The 19,388-nt window shown below is 33.4% G+C and overlaps 1 protein-coding gene, 1 long non-coding RNA gene and 2 pseudogenes across 4 annotated transcripts; 1 reads left to right on the top strand and 3 right to left on the bottom strand.

The window, feature by feature from the left end:
- The first annotated feature begins 164 nt into the window (after window positions 1–164).
- On the top strand, window positions 165–3,833 carry LOC114191064 (annotated as a pseudogene).
- Window positions 3,834–5,143: 1,310 nt separating this feature from the next.
- LOC114191070 lies at window positions 5,144–6,395 on the bottom strand. Its single transcript, XR_003605917.1, has 2 exons — window positions 6,089–6,395; window positions 5,144–5,231 (listed from the first exon to the last, which is right to left on the bottom strand). It is a non-coding gene; the product is annotated as an uncharacterized LOC114191070 (long non-coding RNA).
- Window positions 6,396–8,064: 1,669 nt separating this feature from the next.
- Window positions 8,065–12,875, bottom strand: LOC114191061 (annotated as a pseudogene).
- A 2,858-nt stretch (window positions 12,876–15,733) lies between these two features.
- LOC114191068 (anaphase-promoting complex subunit 11) lies at window positions 15,734–18,546 on the bottom strand. 3 transcript variants are annotated; one of them, XM_028080229.1, is made up of 5 exons: window positions 18,430–18,546; window positions 17,958–18,006; window positions 17,777–17,798; window positions 17,291–17,409; window positions 15,734–16,043 (listed from the first exon to the last, which is right to left on the bottom strand). In XM_028080229.1, exons 2-5 carry the CDS (start codon window positions 17,974–17,976, stop codon window positions 15,928–15,930), a joined length of 276 nt encoding a protein of 91 aa, XP_027936030.1. In that variant the 5' UTR covers window positions 17,977–18,006; window positions 18,430–18,546; the 3' UTR covers window positions 15,734–15,927. The 3 variants fall into 3 exon arrangements, with proteins under 3 accessions (XP_027936030.1, XP_027936029.1, XP_027936028.1); XM_028080228.1 differs by having other exon boundaries at window positions 17,777–17,804; XM_028080227.1 differs by lacking the exons at window positions 17,958–18,006; window positions 18,430–18,546 and having other exon boundaries at window positions 17,777–17,847.
- Between the last annotated feature and the right edge of the window lie 842 nt (window positions 18,547–19,388).

Raw genomic sequence — 19,388 nt, forward strand, 5'->3', positions numbered from 1 at the left:
AGTAATTACAATAAAATAAAATTACATTATATTGATTGGGCCAGCTACCAAGAAGTAGGTGGTGACGAAGAGTGTTTTTGGTGGTGCAGAAAGAAATAATCCCAACCCAACGTGGGTTATCCGTTAGAATTAAACGACGTACCGTTTTAGGGTTTAGATTGCTTCGGTCTTTTTTCACTCTTTCACTGGTGTTTCAACTCTTCCGAACAAGATTTTGCTCCCTCACTTTGAAATTTCTACATTTAGAGAAAGATACAAAGCTTTGTTGTTCTTCCTCATTCAATTACATCGAAGTACTGGTTTTGAAGATGGAAGAACACGAGAATGGTGCCAACGCTGGCGAAGAGGAACCGATGATAGGCCCGGGCCCGGCCCCTCGGGCCCGGCCCAAGCGACCCCTTCAGTTCGAGCAGGCCTACCTCAACGCTTTACCCTCCGCCAACATGTCAGTTTCCGCGCCAATATCGTAGTTTTTGAATTAGGGTTTCTTCAATCGAGAAATTGCGCTACTCCAAAAGTGAAAATCTCGTGAATGCTATGGATTCCTTCAGTTTCTTATTGTTGTTTTCGATGCAGGTACGAGAAAAGTTATATGCACCGTGACGTGGTTACGCATGTCGCTGTCTCAGCTGCGGATTTCTTCATCACTGGAAGTTCCGATGGTATTCCGAATTTGAATTTATGATTAATTTTTACTGTTTTTCTAGTTGTAAGTAGCATACTGAAAATTTGAAGCTACTCATTTGAATAGAGTGATCCTATTAGTTGTAACCTTACCGCTACTTTTGTCCCTGTGCTTTTCTTTTTTTTTTTTTTTTTTTGTAAAATTATCGGTGCCGTGTAACTATGGAAGCATCGATACAGGGGCAACGTTATACTTATGATAGCATATAAGTCTTATTTGAATTAGCTTAATCTTTGGAATAGTTTATATGTCTGGAATGACATTGTGGGTACTTATTGTTGTCAGGGCATTTGAAGTTTTGGAAGAAAAAGCCTATTGGTATTGAGTTTGCCAAACACTTCAGATCTCATCTTGGTTCAATTAATTGAAGGTCTAGCTGTAAGTTTGTTAACCTCACGTGACATTTTTGCTATAAATTTTATATAATCTGTTAAATTAATGTATTCTGGCCTGACTTCTCTGATATATTATATTACTAAACTGTATAGTATGATTTTGCTAGGCATAGAAAGTATTATTGCGATTATTTTCTTGCTGTATTATGTATATATATTTTCAGAGTCTCGTTATGCTTGTCATCAACCATGACTTATTTCAGCTATGCAGGTTAGTCTTGATGGTCTGCTCTGCTGCACAATATCAGATGACCGCTCTGTAAAAATATATGATGTTGTCAACTATGACATGATGGTCATGATTCGTTTGCCATATACTCCTGGTGCTGTTGAATGGGTTTACAAACAAGGGGATGTCAAAGCGAGGCTTGCTATTAGTGATAGGAACTCATCTTTTGTGCACATATATGATGCACAAGCTGGTTCAAATGATCCCATTGTCTCCAAAGAGGTTCCAATTCTAAACTAACTTTAATGTAACTTATTCTTTCGAAAAGAATTACAATTCTTTTGGTGATGTTTTGCATAATTTAATTGCATATCTGTCTCATTTCCCTCCTTTGTTCAGATACATATGTGTCCTATCAAAGTTATGAAGTACAACGCAGTGTATGATTCCGTACTTTCAGCAGATGCGAAGGGGATAATTGAATACTGGAGTCCTGTAACACTTCAATTTCCAGAGGATGAGTATGTGCTTACTTTTTTCTTATTGTAATTCTGCCTGTCCATTTTTATAAATGAATATCATCATATTAAAACCTGGGAATTAAGAAGCTGCATTTTAACTTATTTTCAATGAATTATTATAAACACCAGCTGTAATAGCCAATAACATGATTAAGATTTTGTCACAAACTATTAATAGATTTAGGCATCCTTAAAAAATGCTACTGCATATTCAATAAGATCGTTTAGTTTCAAAATTTCCACCATAAGATGAAATCTTGTCGGGCAATAACATTTGCTATTCTGTTCATAGGTGGCATTTTTTCTTAACTTCTGGCTAATGGTTTATATCCTCCCCTGTTGGCACCATTGTCGACCACTTAGAGCCAATGATCTAAGGCTTTTTAATTTGTCAACCATTAAGTTGCTTACAAGCCTAACCTATACAAAATGAATCAGTATTGTAATCAGAAATCCCATGGAAGTGCCAATATTTCAAACATTTTGTGATTGTATTAGTATTTACTATTTATTATTCTACTATATAGGGAATAACAGTTCTGGAAATTCTCAATTACACAAGTTTTGATGTTGGAATTTGTTCAGTTACTTATGCTCTTTAATGGTTTGCTCGGGTTGTTGTTGTAGGGTCAATTTTAAACTGAAAAGTGACACTGACCTCTTTGAAATTGCAAAATGCAAGACTTCTGTTTCGGCTATTGAGGTACTTCAATTATATGATCATATTTCTGAACTCATAGTTGATAATTCAACATTATGTTATTTGGGTGGTTTTTGAAAGCTAGATATCTGGTGTTTAACTTTGATGGTTTTATTGAGCACATTGCATCTTTTTTAGGTAAGTCCAGATGTAGGGTCAATTTTAAACTGAAAAGTGACACTGACCTCTTTGAAATTGCAAAATGCAAGACTTCTGTTTCGGCTATTGAGGTACTTCAATTATATGATCATATTTCTGAACTCATAGTTGATAATTCAACATTATGTTATTTGGGTGGTTTTTGAAAGCTAGATATCTGGTGTTTAACTTTGATGGTTTTATTGAGCACATTGCATCTTTTTTAGGTAAGTCCAGATGTAGGGTCAATTTTAAACTGAAAAGTGACACTGACCTCTTTGAAATTGCAAAATGCAAGACTTCTGTTTCGGCTATTGAGGTACTTCAATTATATGATCATATTTCTGAACTCATAGTTGATAATTCAACATTATGTTATTTGGGTGGTTTTTGAAAGCTAGATATCTGGTGTTTAACTTTGATGGTTTTATTGAGCACATTGCATCTTTTTTAGGTAAGTCCAGATGGTAAACAATTTTCCATTACATCACCTGATAGAAGGATACGTGTGTTTTGGTTCAGAACCGGGAAATTAAGGCGAGTTTATGATGAATCTTTAGAGGTAACAGTTTTATCATAATTTCTCCCTTTCTTTTGTCATTTGTAGACATAATAATGAATTGCTTTATAAAGGTTGCTCAAGATCTCCAAAGAAGTGATGCTCCATTATATCGGTTGGAAGCTATTGATTTTGGTCGAAGAATGGCTGTTGAGAAGGAAATAGAAAAAACAGAAAGTGCACCACTTCCAAATGCAGTCTTTGATGAAAGTTCCAATTTTCTTAAATATGCAACCTTAGTCAAGAAAAACACCATTTTTTTTATTTAATTTATTTTCTGCAATGAAAATATGAAAAGTATATTGTTCCAAAACAAAGATACAAACATCAATCAAATAATAAAAGGAGAAACGACGTAAAACGGAATTTTGAAAAGGATACGCAAGATCTTCACTTTCATCTCCGATCCCGTGCCTAGCAACAATAACACCTAATAGAAAATGAGGATTGAGTTAGTTAAATGTCAACTAGAGATGGAGAAGATTTGAAATTGGTAAAGAGCTGCATTATTACTTCACCTGGGCGGACTGCGGAAGCCAATTGTTCTTAACCATCATACATTAAAAACGGTGATTTAGATTTTAGTATTTTTCATGATTGGAGAATTTAGTCCATTGCTCTAGTGGACGAAGTTTCATAAAAGGAATGAAACTCACATGTATAAAAAAATACAAGTATACGAGATATTTTTAAATTATAGAACTCTCTTATTGTCTTGGTTTAATAATTAATATTGTCATTTGTCCTTCGGAAACAGAACAGGCAAACCAAAAGTAGCAAATTTGATAGCATCTTTTCTTTTATGTGTATACATCATAGAAATTTTTCAATCCCCAATTCACAGATTTCCCACATTGTCTAACTAACCATGTCACTTATCACCAACAATAAAAGGAATAAATGCATACCTTCCAGGTAAGTAGAACCTGATGATGCTTGTAGAGCTATAGAACTCAGTTTAACCATTTTATTCAACCAAACTTCTAAATTAGAAATTACCGCCACATGTTTTCTTCTAATGCTATCAAAAGAGAGTTCTAAGACTTCTAAAACTACAAATTATAAACCTTCGCTACTTTTTTAAATTGGAACCTGTAAATTGATACAACTTTTATCAATTAAAGCGACTGGATCAGCTTACAACTTGCAAGTTATCAACCACCAGCTCTAGTAAGCTAAGAATAACATAAAAAAAAACGCTTACCAAGGCAATGGAGTGACACTATGTATCAGGAAAAAAAACTTCATAGATTAATTAATTTATGGACTTAATATTTACCCCATATTTAAGCCGACATTAGTTTTTAGAGAGATTTATTTCATCTTTTTCTTCGAATTTATTTTCCTAAAAGTGTTTACAAGTTTATCCAAATATGACAAGCAAATTTGTGGAGAAGTGAGTGGGGATAGGTGAGAGAAAATTTACTCTAAAACGTGAGTTGTGAACTATTTGCTGCAGAAGGAAAGCTTCGGATTGGAAGAGTTATTCTGTGTGCGTCGTTATGGTTTCACAGATAAGACAAGAAGGCAGCAGAACGAAGCGGCAGAGGTGTGGCGGAGCGAAGAGGCGGAGGTGGCGGAGCAAATCGACGCGGCGAGGAATTGGGCAAGAATACAAACACTGAAAATAAGAGTCATAGTGAAAATGTTATTTTTCAGTGCATTTTTATCCTAATTTTAATAAACATAAATTAGAAATTAAACCATAATTTAAAATATATATATATATATATATATATATATATATATTTGATTAATTTATATATCACATAGACCTTTAAGTTCTTCAAAAATTAATGTTAATTTTAAATGTTTTATACTTTGTAACTATTATTTTCAGTCTTTCGATAGTTCATAAATAATTAGTTGAATGTTAAAATAGAAAACATTAATTAATATAATTAATGTAAAAATGTTTCAAATTAAAATGATTAGATTTTTTAATATATAATTTAGATACATTATGTAGAACTTTATTTTCTAACTTGCGGCTTTTACTAACCCATGCTGAAATCTCAGAATCACCTTCAGGCTGTTTCTTTGTTCTTGATTCTTTCATCCTATCTAAAAATAAAAATATTATCACAACATAAAAGTCTCATACTTTCAAGTTTTAAGCCTAGAAATGTAATATTAAGAACACAATCATCAAAATATGACAATAAGTTGACAGCAGGAATGATAGCATAAAAAAACCTAAATTTCTTTGTTTAAGTTATGTTCGGATGGAGGTAAGGAAAAGCAGGGAAATACGTACTAAAATCTTTGTATAGAAGATCTTTAAGGGGGCAAATTGAGAGATACGTGTTCCTCTTTCTTTCACCTAAGGGAAAGGATTACTTTTACTTAAGAGACATTTGCTTAAAAAATTAATGAAAATAATGTCCATATTTTTAAAAAATAAATCAAATGTTCTGAAACAAATGCTAAACAATAAAGGGTGGGACTTCATTATTTAATTTAATTTTAACTACAACTCCTAAACAATAGAAGCAAGCAAGTGCTTTCTATGCTTATTGACAAGTTGCTTAATAGGTTGGAATATCACTTTATAGTTTTCAGAAACTCTAACGTGCTACCAATTGAAGTGAGAAACATTCTTCATGCTGCCAAATCCTAACACACACAGTGACACAGAGCCCCAATTTGAAATGAAATTAAGCATGCTGGGTGGTTATAGAAAGTCAGCATTATACAATTTCAGAATGTACCAAATCCAGTAAACATAAATCACAATGGCGAAACAAGAAGGACAAAAAACAGGACAAATCAAGGGAGCTTAGGACAAAATCAGGACAACCACAAAACACAAAACAATGACGAAACAAAATCAGGGAAATTAATAGAACCCAAAACAATCAGGATAACCACATAACAAAATCAGAAATTCACGGAAAAATTTAAGGGATAAATAAACGAACCTGTTCGTGGTGGCGCGCCTCCTTGCTCTGCGTGAGAACCGCCGCTCTGGGAACCGCGCGCGCCTCCTCTTCTGATCTCAATCTCCCTCGCGTAGCGTGGCGTGGTGCGTGGCGTCGCGTAGCGTGTTGTGGTGGCGTCAGTGGCTGGGAGGAAACGTTCAACGGCAGCGACGCAGCGTCAAATGGCTGGGGGAAAGGAAACAACGGCAGCGTCGCGTGAGCTCGTGAGTGGTGGCGCGGTGCGGTGGCCGTCAATGGCTGGGAGGAAAACAACGACAGCCGTGAGTGGTTGCAAGCCTGCGGCAGCGGCGGTGGCCGTCAATGGCTTGGTGAGCAGCGTGAATTAGTTGGTGAGTGGTGTGCTGAGTTCACTATATAGGTCTTTTAGGTTGATGAAAGTGAGGAAAGGAAGAGGAATGGATTTTCTTTGCTTTGGTCTCTCTCACTCTCTACAGCAGTACACTCAATTAGTATTGTAAGTTAACGTAATATCATTTTTTTTAATTACTTGGATGACAGTGACTTTGGTACAGGTGTGTCAATTTAGAATATGCTTTTAAAAAAATGTTAATTGCAATTGCATCCTAATTTTTTAAAAAGTGCTTCAATTAGGTCCTTTTCAGACAGTCAACTTGTCACGTGTCAGTCTGTTGTTTTTTTTTTTGAATTTTTTGAAAAAAAAAACGCCACGTGTCATATCCATGCGTGTGACACGTGACATTGTCAGTGCTACATGGCATTGCAATGCCACGTGTAAGTATCACCATCAGATGTCATTGTGTTGATTTCGATTTAGTTCCTATATATGTCTTTTTGTTTCAATTTGGTACCCACTTATATATATCTCATTCAATTTTGTCCCAATTTTTGTAATAAGTAAAATATTTTTGTAATTCATTTTTTTAAAATTAAAATTAATTAAGTATAAATATTATTTGTATAAAATGTTTTACTAATATTAAAAATGACTTTTTAACATATTACTTTATTAATTATTTTTTTATTAAGTACTCATGTTTTGTTAATTATTATTTTTTTAACCCAAAATAGAACAATATTATCTCTTACTAATTTTAATCCAAAATTTCTATTTATCTGAATGTTATATTAATTTTTTTTATTAAAAATGACTTAGTAAAATGACTTTTACCACTAAATTTTAATATAAATAACAAATACTTAATTTTTGTAAAATTTGTATACTTAATTACTTTTAATTTTATAAAAAATGGATTTTAATTATTAAAAATAATTAGGTCAAGATTGAATCAGATATACATAAGTGGCAAATTGAAACAAAAAGACATATATGGGGACTAAATCGAAATCAACACATGACATCTAATAATGACACTGACACGTGGCATTGCATGCCACGTGTCACACACACATACCTAACATATGGCATTTTTATTTTTATTTTCAAAAAATTAAACAAAAATAAAAAAAATAAAAAATCACAATCTGACACGTGACACCACTTTTTCAAAAGTTGGGATACAATTGACACTTTTTTAAAAACGGTACCAGATTAACACACTTGTACCAAAGTGGATACCATCCGAGTAATTAAACCATCATTTTTTTAACAAAATTTCAACAAAAGACAACTTTAAAATGATTTTTTTCTATAATTTTAATAAATTTAACTAATTAATTACATATTTTATTTTATTTTTTATTTTTTTATTATGTAATAATTAATCTCAAAAAAATTATATATTTTAATTTTATTTAAAGGTTAATTTTCTTTTAATTCTAAGTTTTTTACTTTAGTTTATTTTTTTTGTTTTACTAATTTTTTATTTTTAATGGTTATTTTCTTTAAATTTATATATTTTTCAATTTTCTCTCTCGTAATATATATTTTAAAAATAAAATAAAATATTAATATATTTTGAAATAATCAACTCCGTATGAAGTCAAGGTTACAACTTGTCCTGTGTTTGCTAAGGTAAGACCTAAAAGCAATAAAGTTCCAGTCCAAAGAGAAATCCACCATCCAAAATTTTAGTTAATACATTAAAAATAAACTCTTATATGTACAGAAGGAACACGAATTCTAGAATGGAGAAAAATTCAACTAGTTGTAAGAAAATCCAACTAGCTCCTTAAATTTCTACTAACATACATCTTTCAAGAAAATCAAGTTTTACTAACGAAATTAACACTATAAATTCAGCTGCAAATCATCAACAGTCAGCAACAGAATAGATGAACAACACTGTGGGTCCAACTTCTACGCTCACAAGGAATTACGATTTAGGCTTTTTTGGGTTATCCGAGCCAGATGTCTCAGCTTTCCTCTTAATTCCCAGAAAATGTTCTACCTGAAGCAATTAAAAAAATATGTATAAACATCTGAAAAATATAACATAAAAGCTTAAACACGCCCTGAATTATATACCTTACGATCACCAAGCATAGGTGTCAAGCCGCCAGGAAGATCTTTCTCAACAGTTGCAAAACCACTTTTTGGGTCACTAGTTTGTCTGCCAATAAAAACCAAACAGTCACATACATTATTGGTATACTAACTAAGCAAAACAAGGAAATAATAAAAATAGGTTCCGTTATGCAACTCCTAAAACAATACACTGTTTCAACTTCCTTTTTGCAACAATAACTTTTAACACTAAATCACAAAACCAAACATGCTCCAAGTTTCTCAATTCATTTCATGCAAACAGATCTTTAAATTAAAACTTGAGGAATTATAAGTTTGCATAAAATTGAAAGCATACCCTGGTTTAACATGACCACTAAGAACAAGATAGGGGGTCTGCAAACGTGCTTGAGCTTCCCGCATTCTCTCCACAGACAGTGATGGTGTATCAGAACTCTTCATTTGCTTCATCTTCAATTCTTCTTGATATTGCTTCATACGCTTCTCTTGCTTCATTTTTCCAGGTCCTTTACCGTGGAACTTATGAGAAATCATTCGAAAGGCTTCCTTGGGAGTTAAAATTCTCCCAAATTCATCAGTCCTTTCAATGCGAATCTCCCTTTTTTTCTGAGTTTCCTTCTCGTCATCATCTACAATTCCAACCAATTTACTTTTCTTCTTGTCCATGTTTCTGCCACCCCATTCAATGCTTTCCTTAAGTGTTCCTCGATCTTTAAGAAGTTTCAAAGCACCTGACAATCCTTTCCCTACAGCAACTTCATGGATAGTTTCATCAGGAACGATTTCCTCTTTGTCTTCCTTATTGGGTTGTTCATCTTCATTAGTTTCTTGAACTTCAGTCCATCCACCACCCTCATTAGTCTTTTCTTCATCAGGAACAATAGCCTCTTCATCATCATGCATGAAAACATCTTCACTTTCTGGTTTACGTGCTTCTGAAAAGTACAAAGTAGCATGCCTAAGTTTAATTTAATCAACTATCAGCTTCCCCATTATATAACACTTCCAACATGCTTACAAAACATTTATATGTCAGAATACCTACTGTACTGAGCATAAAAAGAAAGATCAGATCACAAACATTCAAATTATTATTGTGTCATTGGCAAAGATGTCAACAACAAGAGCACAATGAAATAACTATTATATAGAGGATTTCCAAAACAATCAACAGAGTTCCAGCAATCCAAATGGATGAAAAAGAAAACTGATCCACTTTTAAATTTAATCAGGACAGTCATACTCATGAAGTACTATGAAATTCATTGTATTAGAAACCACAAATAAATCAGAATTACCTTCATCAATGTGGAGACCCCAGACAAATTCTTCCATCTCTGTGAAGACCACCTTGTTTTCTCGTGACTCTCCAGCCGTGGGGTTTTGACCATCAGTCTCATTATTATGATTTGAGGTAGCAAGCAACGCAATAGCTTGAGGACCAGATACCCCTTCTTTCTCATGCTTTTTAAGAGCTAATCTTCTTGCTTCTCTAAGGATTTACGAAGATCCTCATCATCATCAACAAAAGCTGGAGTTTCATCTTCATCTGTTTTAACATTCAGAGTTTGTTCCTGACGCAACAATTTGGAGGCTTCCTCTGCTTTAGCATAAGCAGACTGGTAAGCATTACTTCTCATCTTAGCCTCCAATCTTTCTTGCTCTTCTTTGATAGCTTGCCTCCTCACATTCTTCCGAGAACCAAGGTCACCAACACCCAATCCTGAAGAGACAGCTTCAGCTTCAAGGGCATTAATGTCTAGCTTATCTTTCTTCCGCAAGGACTTTTTCTTCTTGGGCTTCTTAAATTGTAGCATTTCTTCGTGAGTATAGTAATCTGATGATACCTTTCCAGATGAAGTAAGATCTTCAAAGGTATTTGTGGAAACACCTGTTAACCTTCTTCGCAACTGGAAGGTAGAAAAAAGATACCCCAGAAAAAATGAAAAAGAAAAACAGATAAACAGAATGACCATTGCAATAGGAAAAGAAGAATAGAATGGCTATCACAATATTTCATAAAAGAAAAGCATAACTAACATCTTCAAGTTTCTTCTCAGCTTCACCTGAGAACCGTCCCTTTTCATCCAAAGTTACTCCCTGAACAAAAAAAATCTAATGAGTACATGCATTCACAAAATCTAGTTGCTCATCATCCTTTTTGGGAATGTAACAAGAGTAGCAGACCTCTTCTGCAGCTGGATCATCATACTGTGGCAACATTTTCTTCTCCAAGGAGGGATCACCATTGAACCTGAAATCGAGAGAACAACCTTCATAAAAACTCTTTCCTTTTCAATACTTCATTTTAATCTATACATACATTATAGCACATCGACAACAACTAGAATGTCTTACTTATCATCATATACACCAGTTTTATTTTTTGAAGCTTTATATGCCTCGTCTCGTCTTTTCTGTTCTCCAATTTCAATGTTTTCCAGCATGTCAACCTCTGCCATGAGAGACAAAAACTCTAATGATGTATCATCACTCACAGACTTCGAACTTACAGAATAAGTAGCAAGTTGTTGTACCTTCGTTAACATCACCATCAGCAAGAATGGGCTGATCTTTGATAGTCAGAACTACTGTACCACCTTCCATAACTTTATCAAGGCCATGGAGAACTTTCAGCCCGGCCAGGTTTTCTGTCAGATATTCAATATGCAGGTATATTTTATCAACCAAATTATCAACAATCAAATAAACATTCATAACCCTCTTACAGATAACTTAAATGCCCTAAGCTGCTGGGCTGTATCCTCATCATCACTTCCCTAGGCATTCAGAAACAGAGAAATTTACCTGTGTGTTGGGCTGTATCCTCATCGTCACTTCCCTCTACTGCAATTTTGTCCTGCGAAAGTTTTAGCATGTTGTAATGATTACATATTTGAAACTGGGAGAAACAGTATCTTAAAGATCATAAAATATAGGTACAACATAAATGGGGGAAAAACCTGCTCCTCAAAAATCTTTGAGAGCTGCAATGCTCTTTTCTTTTCTAACTTGCGGCTTTTACTAACCCATGCTGAAATCTCAGTAACACCTTCAGGCTGTTTCTTTGTTCTTGATTCTTTCATCCTATCTAAAAATAAAAAATATTATCACAACATAAAAGTCTCATACTTTCAAGTTTTAAGCCTAGAAATGTAGTATTAAGAACACAATCATCAAAATATGACAATAAGTTGACAGCAGAAATGATAGCATAAAAAAAAACCCAAATTTCCTTGTTTAAGTTATGTTCAGATGGAGGTAAGGAAAAGCAGGGAAATACGTAACTAAAATCTTCGTATAGAAGATCTTTAAGGGGGCAAATTGAGAGATATGTGTTCCTCTTCCTTTCACCCAAGGGAAAGGATTACTTTTACTTAAGAGACATTTGCATAAAAAATTAATTAAAATAATGTCCATATTTTTTTAAAATAAATCAAATGTTCTGAAACAAATGCTAAACAATACAATGGTGGGACTTCATTATTTAATTTAATTTTAACTACAACTCCTAAACAATAGAAGCAAGCAAGTGCTTTCTATGCTTATTGACAAGTTGCTTAATAGGTTGGAATATCCCTTTATAGTTTTCAGAAAGTCTAACGTGCTACCAATTGAAGTGAGAAACATTCTTCATGCTGCCAAATCCTAACACACACAGTGACACAAAGCCCCAATTTGAATTGAAATTAAGCATGCTGTGTAGTTGTACAAAGTCAGAATTATACAATTTCAGAATGTACCAAAGCCAATAAACATAAATCACAACGGCGAAACAAGAAGGACAAAACAGGACAAATCAAGGGAGCTTAGGGCAAAATCAGGACAACCACAAAACACAAACAATGGCGAAACAAAATCATGGAAATCAGTAGAACCAAAACAATCAGGATAACCACAAAACAAATCAGGAAATCACGGAAAAATTAAGGGATAAATAAACGAACCTGGTCGTGGTGGCGCGCCTCCTTGCTCTGCGTGGGAACCGCCGCTCTGGGAACCGTCACGCCGCGCCTTCTCTCCTTATCTAAATCTCCCTCGCGTCGCGTAGCGTGGTGCGTGGCCTGTGACTCTGAGTGCGTTGTGTGGTTTGTCTTTGCTTTTAATCACAGAGTCTCACCCACCTAGTACACCAGAGCAGCAGACATAGGTCTGTTAGAGGCGATTCCAGGGATGCGCCGCGACGACGACTCCAATGGCTATCGTGATGACAAAAAGCGGCGCTGGAGATTTTCCAACGATGATCACGAACTGGCGGCGAGTGCGATTCTGCTCCGTTTCAACGAGAACGCGAGCCCTCTCGTTGGTAGCGTCTGCTCTCCTTCGTAGTGTGTGTTCGTTCCAGTGTATGGATTGTTATTAGGATACTTCTTCCTCTACCTCCGATGATTTATTCAGCATTCTCAAAACTTTTCAAAATTTTTAAAATAATATTTTGATATTTATTCCACTAACTAATCTTGAGATAAAAGATACTAAATTTCGAAATCCAATTAAAATAATTATCTAACCGGGAATTCAAACTAAAAGATTGTCGAATTTTGAAATCTACCTATAATGTTACCAGATTTCAATGTATATATATATATATATATATATATATATATATTATATATATATATATATATATATATATATATATATATATATATATATATTCTTTTATACTAATTTTTTATTTAAAGTTTAATTATATTTATTTATAATACATTATTTAAAAATAAAATTAATAATAAAAATATGTATGTATATATTAATATTTTATTTTATTTTTAAAATATATATTAAGAGAAAAGAATTGAAAAATATATAAATTTAAAGAAAATATCCATTAAAAAATGAAAAAATTAGTAAAACAAAAAAAAATAAACTAAAGAAAAAAACTTAGAATTAAAAAAAACCTTTAAATAAAATAAAATAATTAAAATATATAATTTTTTAAAGATTAATTATTACATAATAAAAAATAAAATAAAAGATATAAATATATATATATATATATATATATATATATAATTAATTAGTTAAATTAATTAAAATTATGGAAAAAAATCATTTTAAACTTATTTTTTGTTGAAACTTTTGTTAAAAAAATATGATATTAACTTAAGTTAAAGTTAGTAAGATAGTGTGCTGCTGTTGCAGAGAGAGACCAAAGGAAAGAAAATCCGCTCCTCCTCCTTTCCTCACTTTCATATCAACCTAAAAAACCTATATAGTGAACTCAGCACACCACTCACCAACCAATTCACGCCGCTGCAAGCCACTCACGGCTGTCGTTGTTTTCCTCCCAGCCATTGACGGCCACCGCACCGCACCACCACTCACGACCTCACGCGACGCTGCCGTTGTTTCCTTTCCCCCACCCATTTGACGCTGCGTCACTGCCGTTGAACGTTTCCTCCCAGCCATCGACGCCACCGCAACACGCCACGCTACGCCACGCACCAGGACGCGACGCGAGGGAGATTGAGATAAGGAGAGGAGGCGTGGCGCGACGGTTCCCAGAGCGGCGGTTCCCACGCAGAGCAAGAGGTGTGCCACCACGAAAGGGTAAGAGACATTATATGGATGGGAAGCAAAGGGTAAGAAGATAGCCTGACAAAGTGAAAAACTATGTGTAAACATAAGGAGCAAGGAATAACAAAACATGGAGAATGCTAAATGTGTGGTGAGTGAATTGAAGCAATGAGTCACGTCTTCTTTAGTTGTCAAGTTCCAAATTCAGTGTGGAACATAGGTAATATGTGGTTAGGGATAAGCTTAGTATAGCACAATCAAGTTGCATTTCATTTTAAACATTTAGTACCTTGGAGCTTAGTGTCAAAGGAAATATGATCTAAAAGTGCATGGGGTAGCAATTATTTGGGATATTTGGAACATGAAAAATAAAATTGTGTTCAAAAGTGTTATAGTAAATGCTAAAGAAATATTTAGCTTGACGTAGGTAAGATAAAAACTCAAAAGGACAAACTTCTCATATTCGGAATGGTATATTAGTAGTTCAGTGGGAAAAGGGTGTAATTATGTTCTTTATTAGTTTAGGAAAATTATACTTTCACAAATTTTGGAATGACAAATTTGATGAATAACCATTTTTGATAAAAAAAAAATCTAAAAGAAGTAGACTAAGGTTGGTAAGAGATATGTATTGGACGATGCTGTGTAGAATGTTGAAACTGAAGAAGTGTTTAATCCTTAGGTTTACAAGGACTTATTGGTTCTTTGTACTAAGACAATTGTATCATAGTTTGAAACAATAAGTGGTAGGATAGAAACCCAAAGGGCAAACTTTTCTTTGTTTTATGAGTAAGACTCTAGCAATGCAGCAAAATATAGATGGTTCAATCATAGTAACATGCTTCCTAATTCATTTTTTTTTTTGACAAAAATAAAGAATAAAAAAACACACCACAATGAAATTTTTATAGCCTATAAAAGAGGCAAGTTGGTAATAAGTAACTATTACTTTCAGTACAAGCATTTATTTAAAGTTTTTCTTCTTTTTTTCATTTCTGCTTAAGCTTTATATATCACATCAACCAAGAGAAATGATAAACACACCATAACTTGATTTTTTTTTATCTAATTACTCTATTTATTCATCCCAACCTGACACAAATTTAAACTTTTCTCTTTTTAGGGAGGCACTTTCATGCTTCAAAATGTCTTAAGACTTCATTCTGAAACATGCTACATTCAAATCACAATCTACATCTACACACGTAATAAAATGTTACTAATGTCTTAACGTGACTTTATAACAATTCTGAAGTTAGATGTTACCTCACGTAAACCAGTTTCTAATTAGATTTTTTTGTTTCCAGGCCATGACTGAGGAGCCTGTTGAATCTTCAAACGCGAACCAAACCAATTTAGGAAACAACAAAGTATTAGTGTGAATAATAAAAATATTGTGTACATATTTGAAATTTTGTTAGGAACTGTAATTATTTCAAAAATTACAATCATTCAGACAATATAAAAGGAAAATATTGTATCAGATTTTATACCAAATTAAGAGATCCCCTCTATTGGAGACCATAAAAGAAATACCAAATCTTCTACAAATACAAATAAGTAACATGAGGATTCCAATAATGTAAAGATATCAGGATATAAACTTTAAGGATGAATAATCCCAAATCATTGAAGGACCCTATCTATATTGGGTAAAAAAGGTCCAATTCATAGATTAATTATAAGAGAAAAATCAGGCATGACATGAGACTCCTTAATTTTGGCATAATCATGATAAAAAGGAATAACTAAATATAAATAAGAACCCTTCAACCCATGAAGAGGCACAATACAACACTAATCACAACCCAGTACATTTATATGCATGGTAAATTGAAGTATATTCAAATTAACAAGATCACATCTACAATGTTCAGTAGTCAGTCACCCTTAAGGGAAAAAGCCAATGTTCTTATCCTTTAAACTGCCATTCACGACGGCACATGGGGCAATGCGCTTGTGATGTTTGAGAATTAACCCATTTCAGGATACAGTGCAAATGAAACGCATGATTGCATACACCCCAAACTGCAAGAAGACAAGAGAACAAGCATTACTCATTTCCGTTATAAAGACTTACATAGCACTACAATTTGATAAGCAAATCCTGATACCAAGAAAAAGATATCATCCATACATTAAACAAACAGTTTTTCAAGGAGAGTTAAGCACGAATTTATAGCCCAAAATAAATATTTTTATCTTACTGATGTCTTAAAAGCTTCTCGATCATGCGAAACTGCTTCGGCATAAACCAAAAAGTAACAGTAACATACTCACACTACAGTTGAGTGAATTTGTGTTGGAAAGAATGTAACATACATTGCTAGAGTATATAAATTTTGCATAAATGTCAAAGTCATCCACATGAGCAACAATTCCTTTGCAGGAGTTCAACACATTCAAACAAGAGAAGTTTGCATTTTAAATACATTTTCATTATAAATTAGAACTACAAACGATGTAATTTTAGAGATAATTAGAAAATTAACAAATTTGGACAGAGTGATTCAGTGTACTATGTGTGGAGAGAAAACGAAACCAAATAAAAGGACCCTTTTTCCATAATCCTACAAACTTATATGCAAGCTTGGAAGCTTCATTGATTCATTTACACAATGTTGATGATTAGTTAAACAAGGCCCAAGAAGTGATATTACAACTAAAAATTTTCTGAGACTTCCTTCAGCCCTCACAATATGACCACTGCCTACACAAATAATAACAGAACACATACGTTAGGATTTAAGCACAAGAAGATATCCCACCCAAAAGAATAGTCCATCATGTAAGAGAGCTCACAGCTTATCCTACTCACTGTGACACTCTTAACTTTGTTAACCCGTTTAATGTCTGATGTCCATAACCGTCTCACACACAATTGACACTGAGCAGATGGCATCTCTTTTTTCTTTCAAGACAACTTTACTCATTATTAGTATTGGCTTTGCAGCTTAATCTAGCTTATAATTAGCCTTTTCCCTGTAACATAACTCTCAATAAAAGCAACAATTGTTGGGACTCAAATACAAGAGGATATTCCAACCTAAGAATTAGTCCATTAAGTAGGAGAGTCTTAAGGCTTATATTCTACTCGGTGTGAGACTCTTAACAAATAAAATCACAACAGTTACACAATGTGTAGTTGAGTTAAGACTATATCACTTACACAGTTACCCAAAGCACAATGATTAATCGAGAAATTTAACTAGGACAAGTTGGTCCAAATATAATAACAACACAATCTACCACATAAAAAAATATATATAGCTTACTCAGAGGACAGTCATCCCCTGGAAGTTTACAGTCTGGACAACATCCATCAAAGGCCATTCTACAGATCCCACACGTTTCATCTTGAGCATCCCAAGTCCACGAAACAATACCGTGCCATCTAGATTTAACGAGAGAACAAAAAATTAGGAAGAGCTAAATATTTATTTACAAATGACTAGAAAAAAAGATAAAGGAGATGACAATTCAGAACAAAAATAGGGTTAAATTAAATTCCAGTGTTTAATAGAAATTTGAAGCAAGTGAAAGGCAATGGAACTCAATTTCACACGTACACCGCAACTTTTGTTCTCCTTAAAATTATTTCAATCCCTCCTTACTTTTCATCTTCTCTAACCTTAACTAATCAAACATGGTAATATACACATACTAGAAAGCATCAGCCATGAATTATTTGACAGATAAACTAAGTAAAACAAATCCATAGTTGCATGTAAGTTATGTTGAAGATAGAAAACAGAACTTACTCTTTTCGGAAAATCAGGAGTACCCAATCAGAGACCTTAGTCAAGAAAAACACCATTTTTTTTATTTAATTTATTTTCTGCAATGAAAATATGAAAAGTATATTGTTCCAAAACAAAGATACAAACATCAATCAAATAATAAAAGGAGAAACGACGTAAAACGGAATTTTGAAAAGGATACGCAAGATCTTCACTTTCATCTCCGATCCCGTGCCTAGCAACAATAACACCTAATAGAAAATGAGGATTGAGTTAGTTAAATGTCAACTAGAGATGGAGAAGATTTGAAATTGGTAAAGAGCTGCATTCAAGATTATCGAACTCGCGGGTTGACTCGTAACCCGTACGAGTCTGCGAGTCATGACACTGTTGACGAGTTAACTCGCATATAAACTCGTTATTTGTCAAACTCGGAGTAAACTCGGAGTTAACTCGCTGACTCGTACCAGACTCGTGAGTTTGAGAACGAGTTACCGAGTTCAAAAAACGGGATGAAATGACAGAAAAATATGTTGTTGGCATTCAGATTTTAAGCCCAAATTAAAACCCCAACGACTCAAATCGAAAATCCAATTGTAAGCAGAGATCGAGACCCAAATCCCAAACGGAAAACCCTAATCGAACGTTGACCTATTTGAGTTGATCTTCATTACCTTCGACGCCGTAGCTCCGCTCGTCCACGTCGCAGTTCCGATCACTTCGCGTCGCAGCTCCGTCGGGTCTCTGGTTCAGCGGCGTCACTGCTCCCTTTCTTTTCCCTCTTTCGTTGTTCCCTCATGCGTACGCATTCCCTTCTTCTCTTTCTCCTTTTACTAAACATATATCTTGCTTTTATTTTTCCATTTCAATTTTTTATTTTCTGACTTTCATTTTTTATAAATACATATTTTATTTATATATGTATATTGTGCGATATATTTTTTATATATAAATGATAATATGTTAATACGTGATAATAATATAATATATTAAGTTAATATATAAAATAAATTTATATTTACTAAAATGAAGTGAATAAATAGAGAAGAGAAATCCTAGATAAACAAAAAGAAAAAAGATAAGCAATTTTATAAAAATAAGTAAATAATTATTAATTTAAAAAATTTAATAAATAATTATATTGGAAAGGGTAAAATCAGTATTATAAAATGTGAATATAAAAGAGGAAATGTTTTTATATACTTTATATATATATATATATATATATATATATATATATATATATTATGTAGTTTTGTTTTTTATTTATTTATTGTATTTCTGGTTTTTTAGAAAAGTAAATAATTTTATTTTAGTCATTGAAACTGGTTTACAATGTCTGCAGTGGGATGGGACTGGGACGACTTCAAATTCTTGTGATCCCAATGTTAATGCATCTTCACTTGCTAGACCTTCTTGACCTATAAGTAAAAAGGCTATTGGAGTCAAAAAGTTGAAGTTATTTATGTTTTGTGTTTGTATTATTAATATGTTTGTTGTAATTGAACTTATATAACAATCATGTGTGTTGAACTAAGTTATTTTACAATTATTGAACTACTGATTACTATTTACATTAATGTGTGGTGATTAAATTCTAAATTGATATGATATTATATACAATTTTTCATAC

The sequence above is a fragment of the Vigna unguiculata genome, chromosome 7, assembly GCF_004118075.2.
Source record: "Vigna unguiculata cultivar IT97K-499-35 chromosome 7, ASM411807v1, whole genome shotgun sequence".
NCBI lineage: Eukaryota > Viridiplantae > Streptophyta > Magnoliopsida > Fabales > Fabaceae > Vigna > Vigna unguiculata.

Bases quoted from the DNA above. Each gene is read 5' to 3' on its own strand.
- LOC114191068 (XM_028080227.1), bottom strand. From the start codon at position 17,832: ATGGTGTTTTTCTTGACTAAGGTCTCTGATTGGGTACTCCTGATTTTC. The intron at 17,410-17,776 runs GTAAGTTCTGTT...CGTTAAATCTAG, and splicing joins CTCCTGATTTTCCGAAAAGA to ATGGCACGGTATTGTTTCGT. The intron at 16,044-17,290 runs GTAAGCTATATA...GTCTTCTTGCAG, and splicing joins AGGGGATGACTGTCCTCTGA to TTTGGGGTGTATGCAATCAT.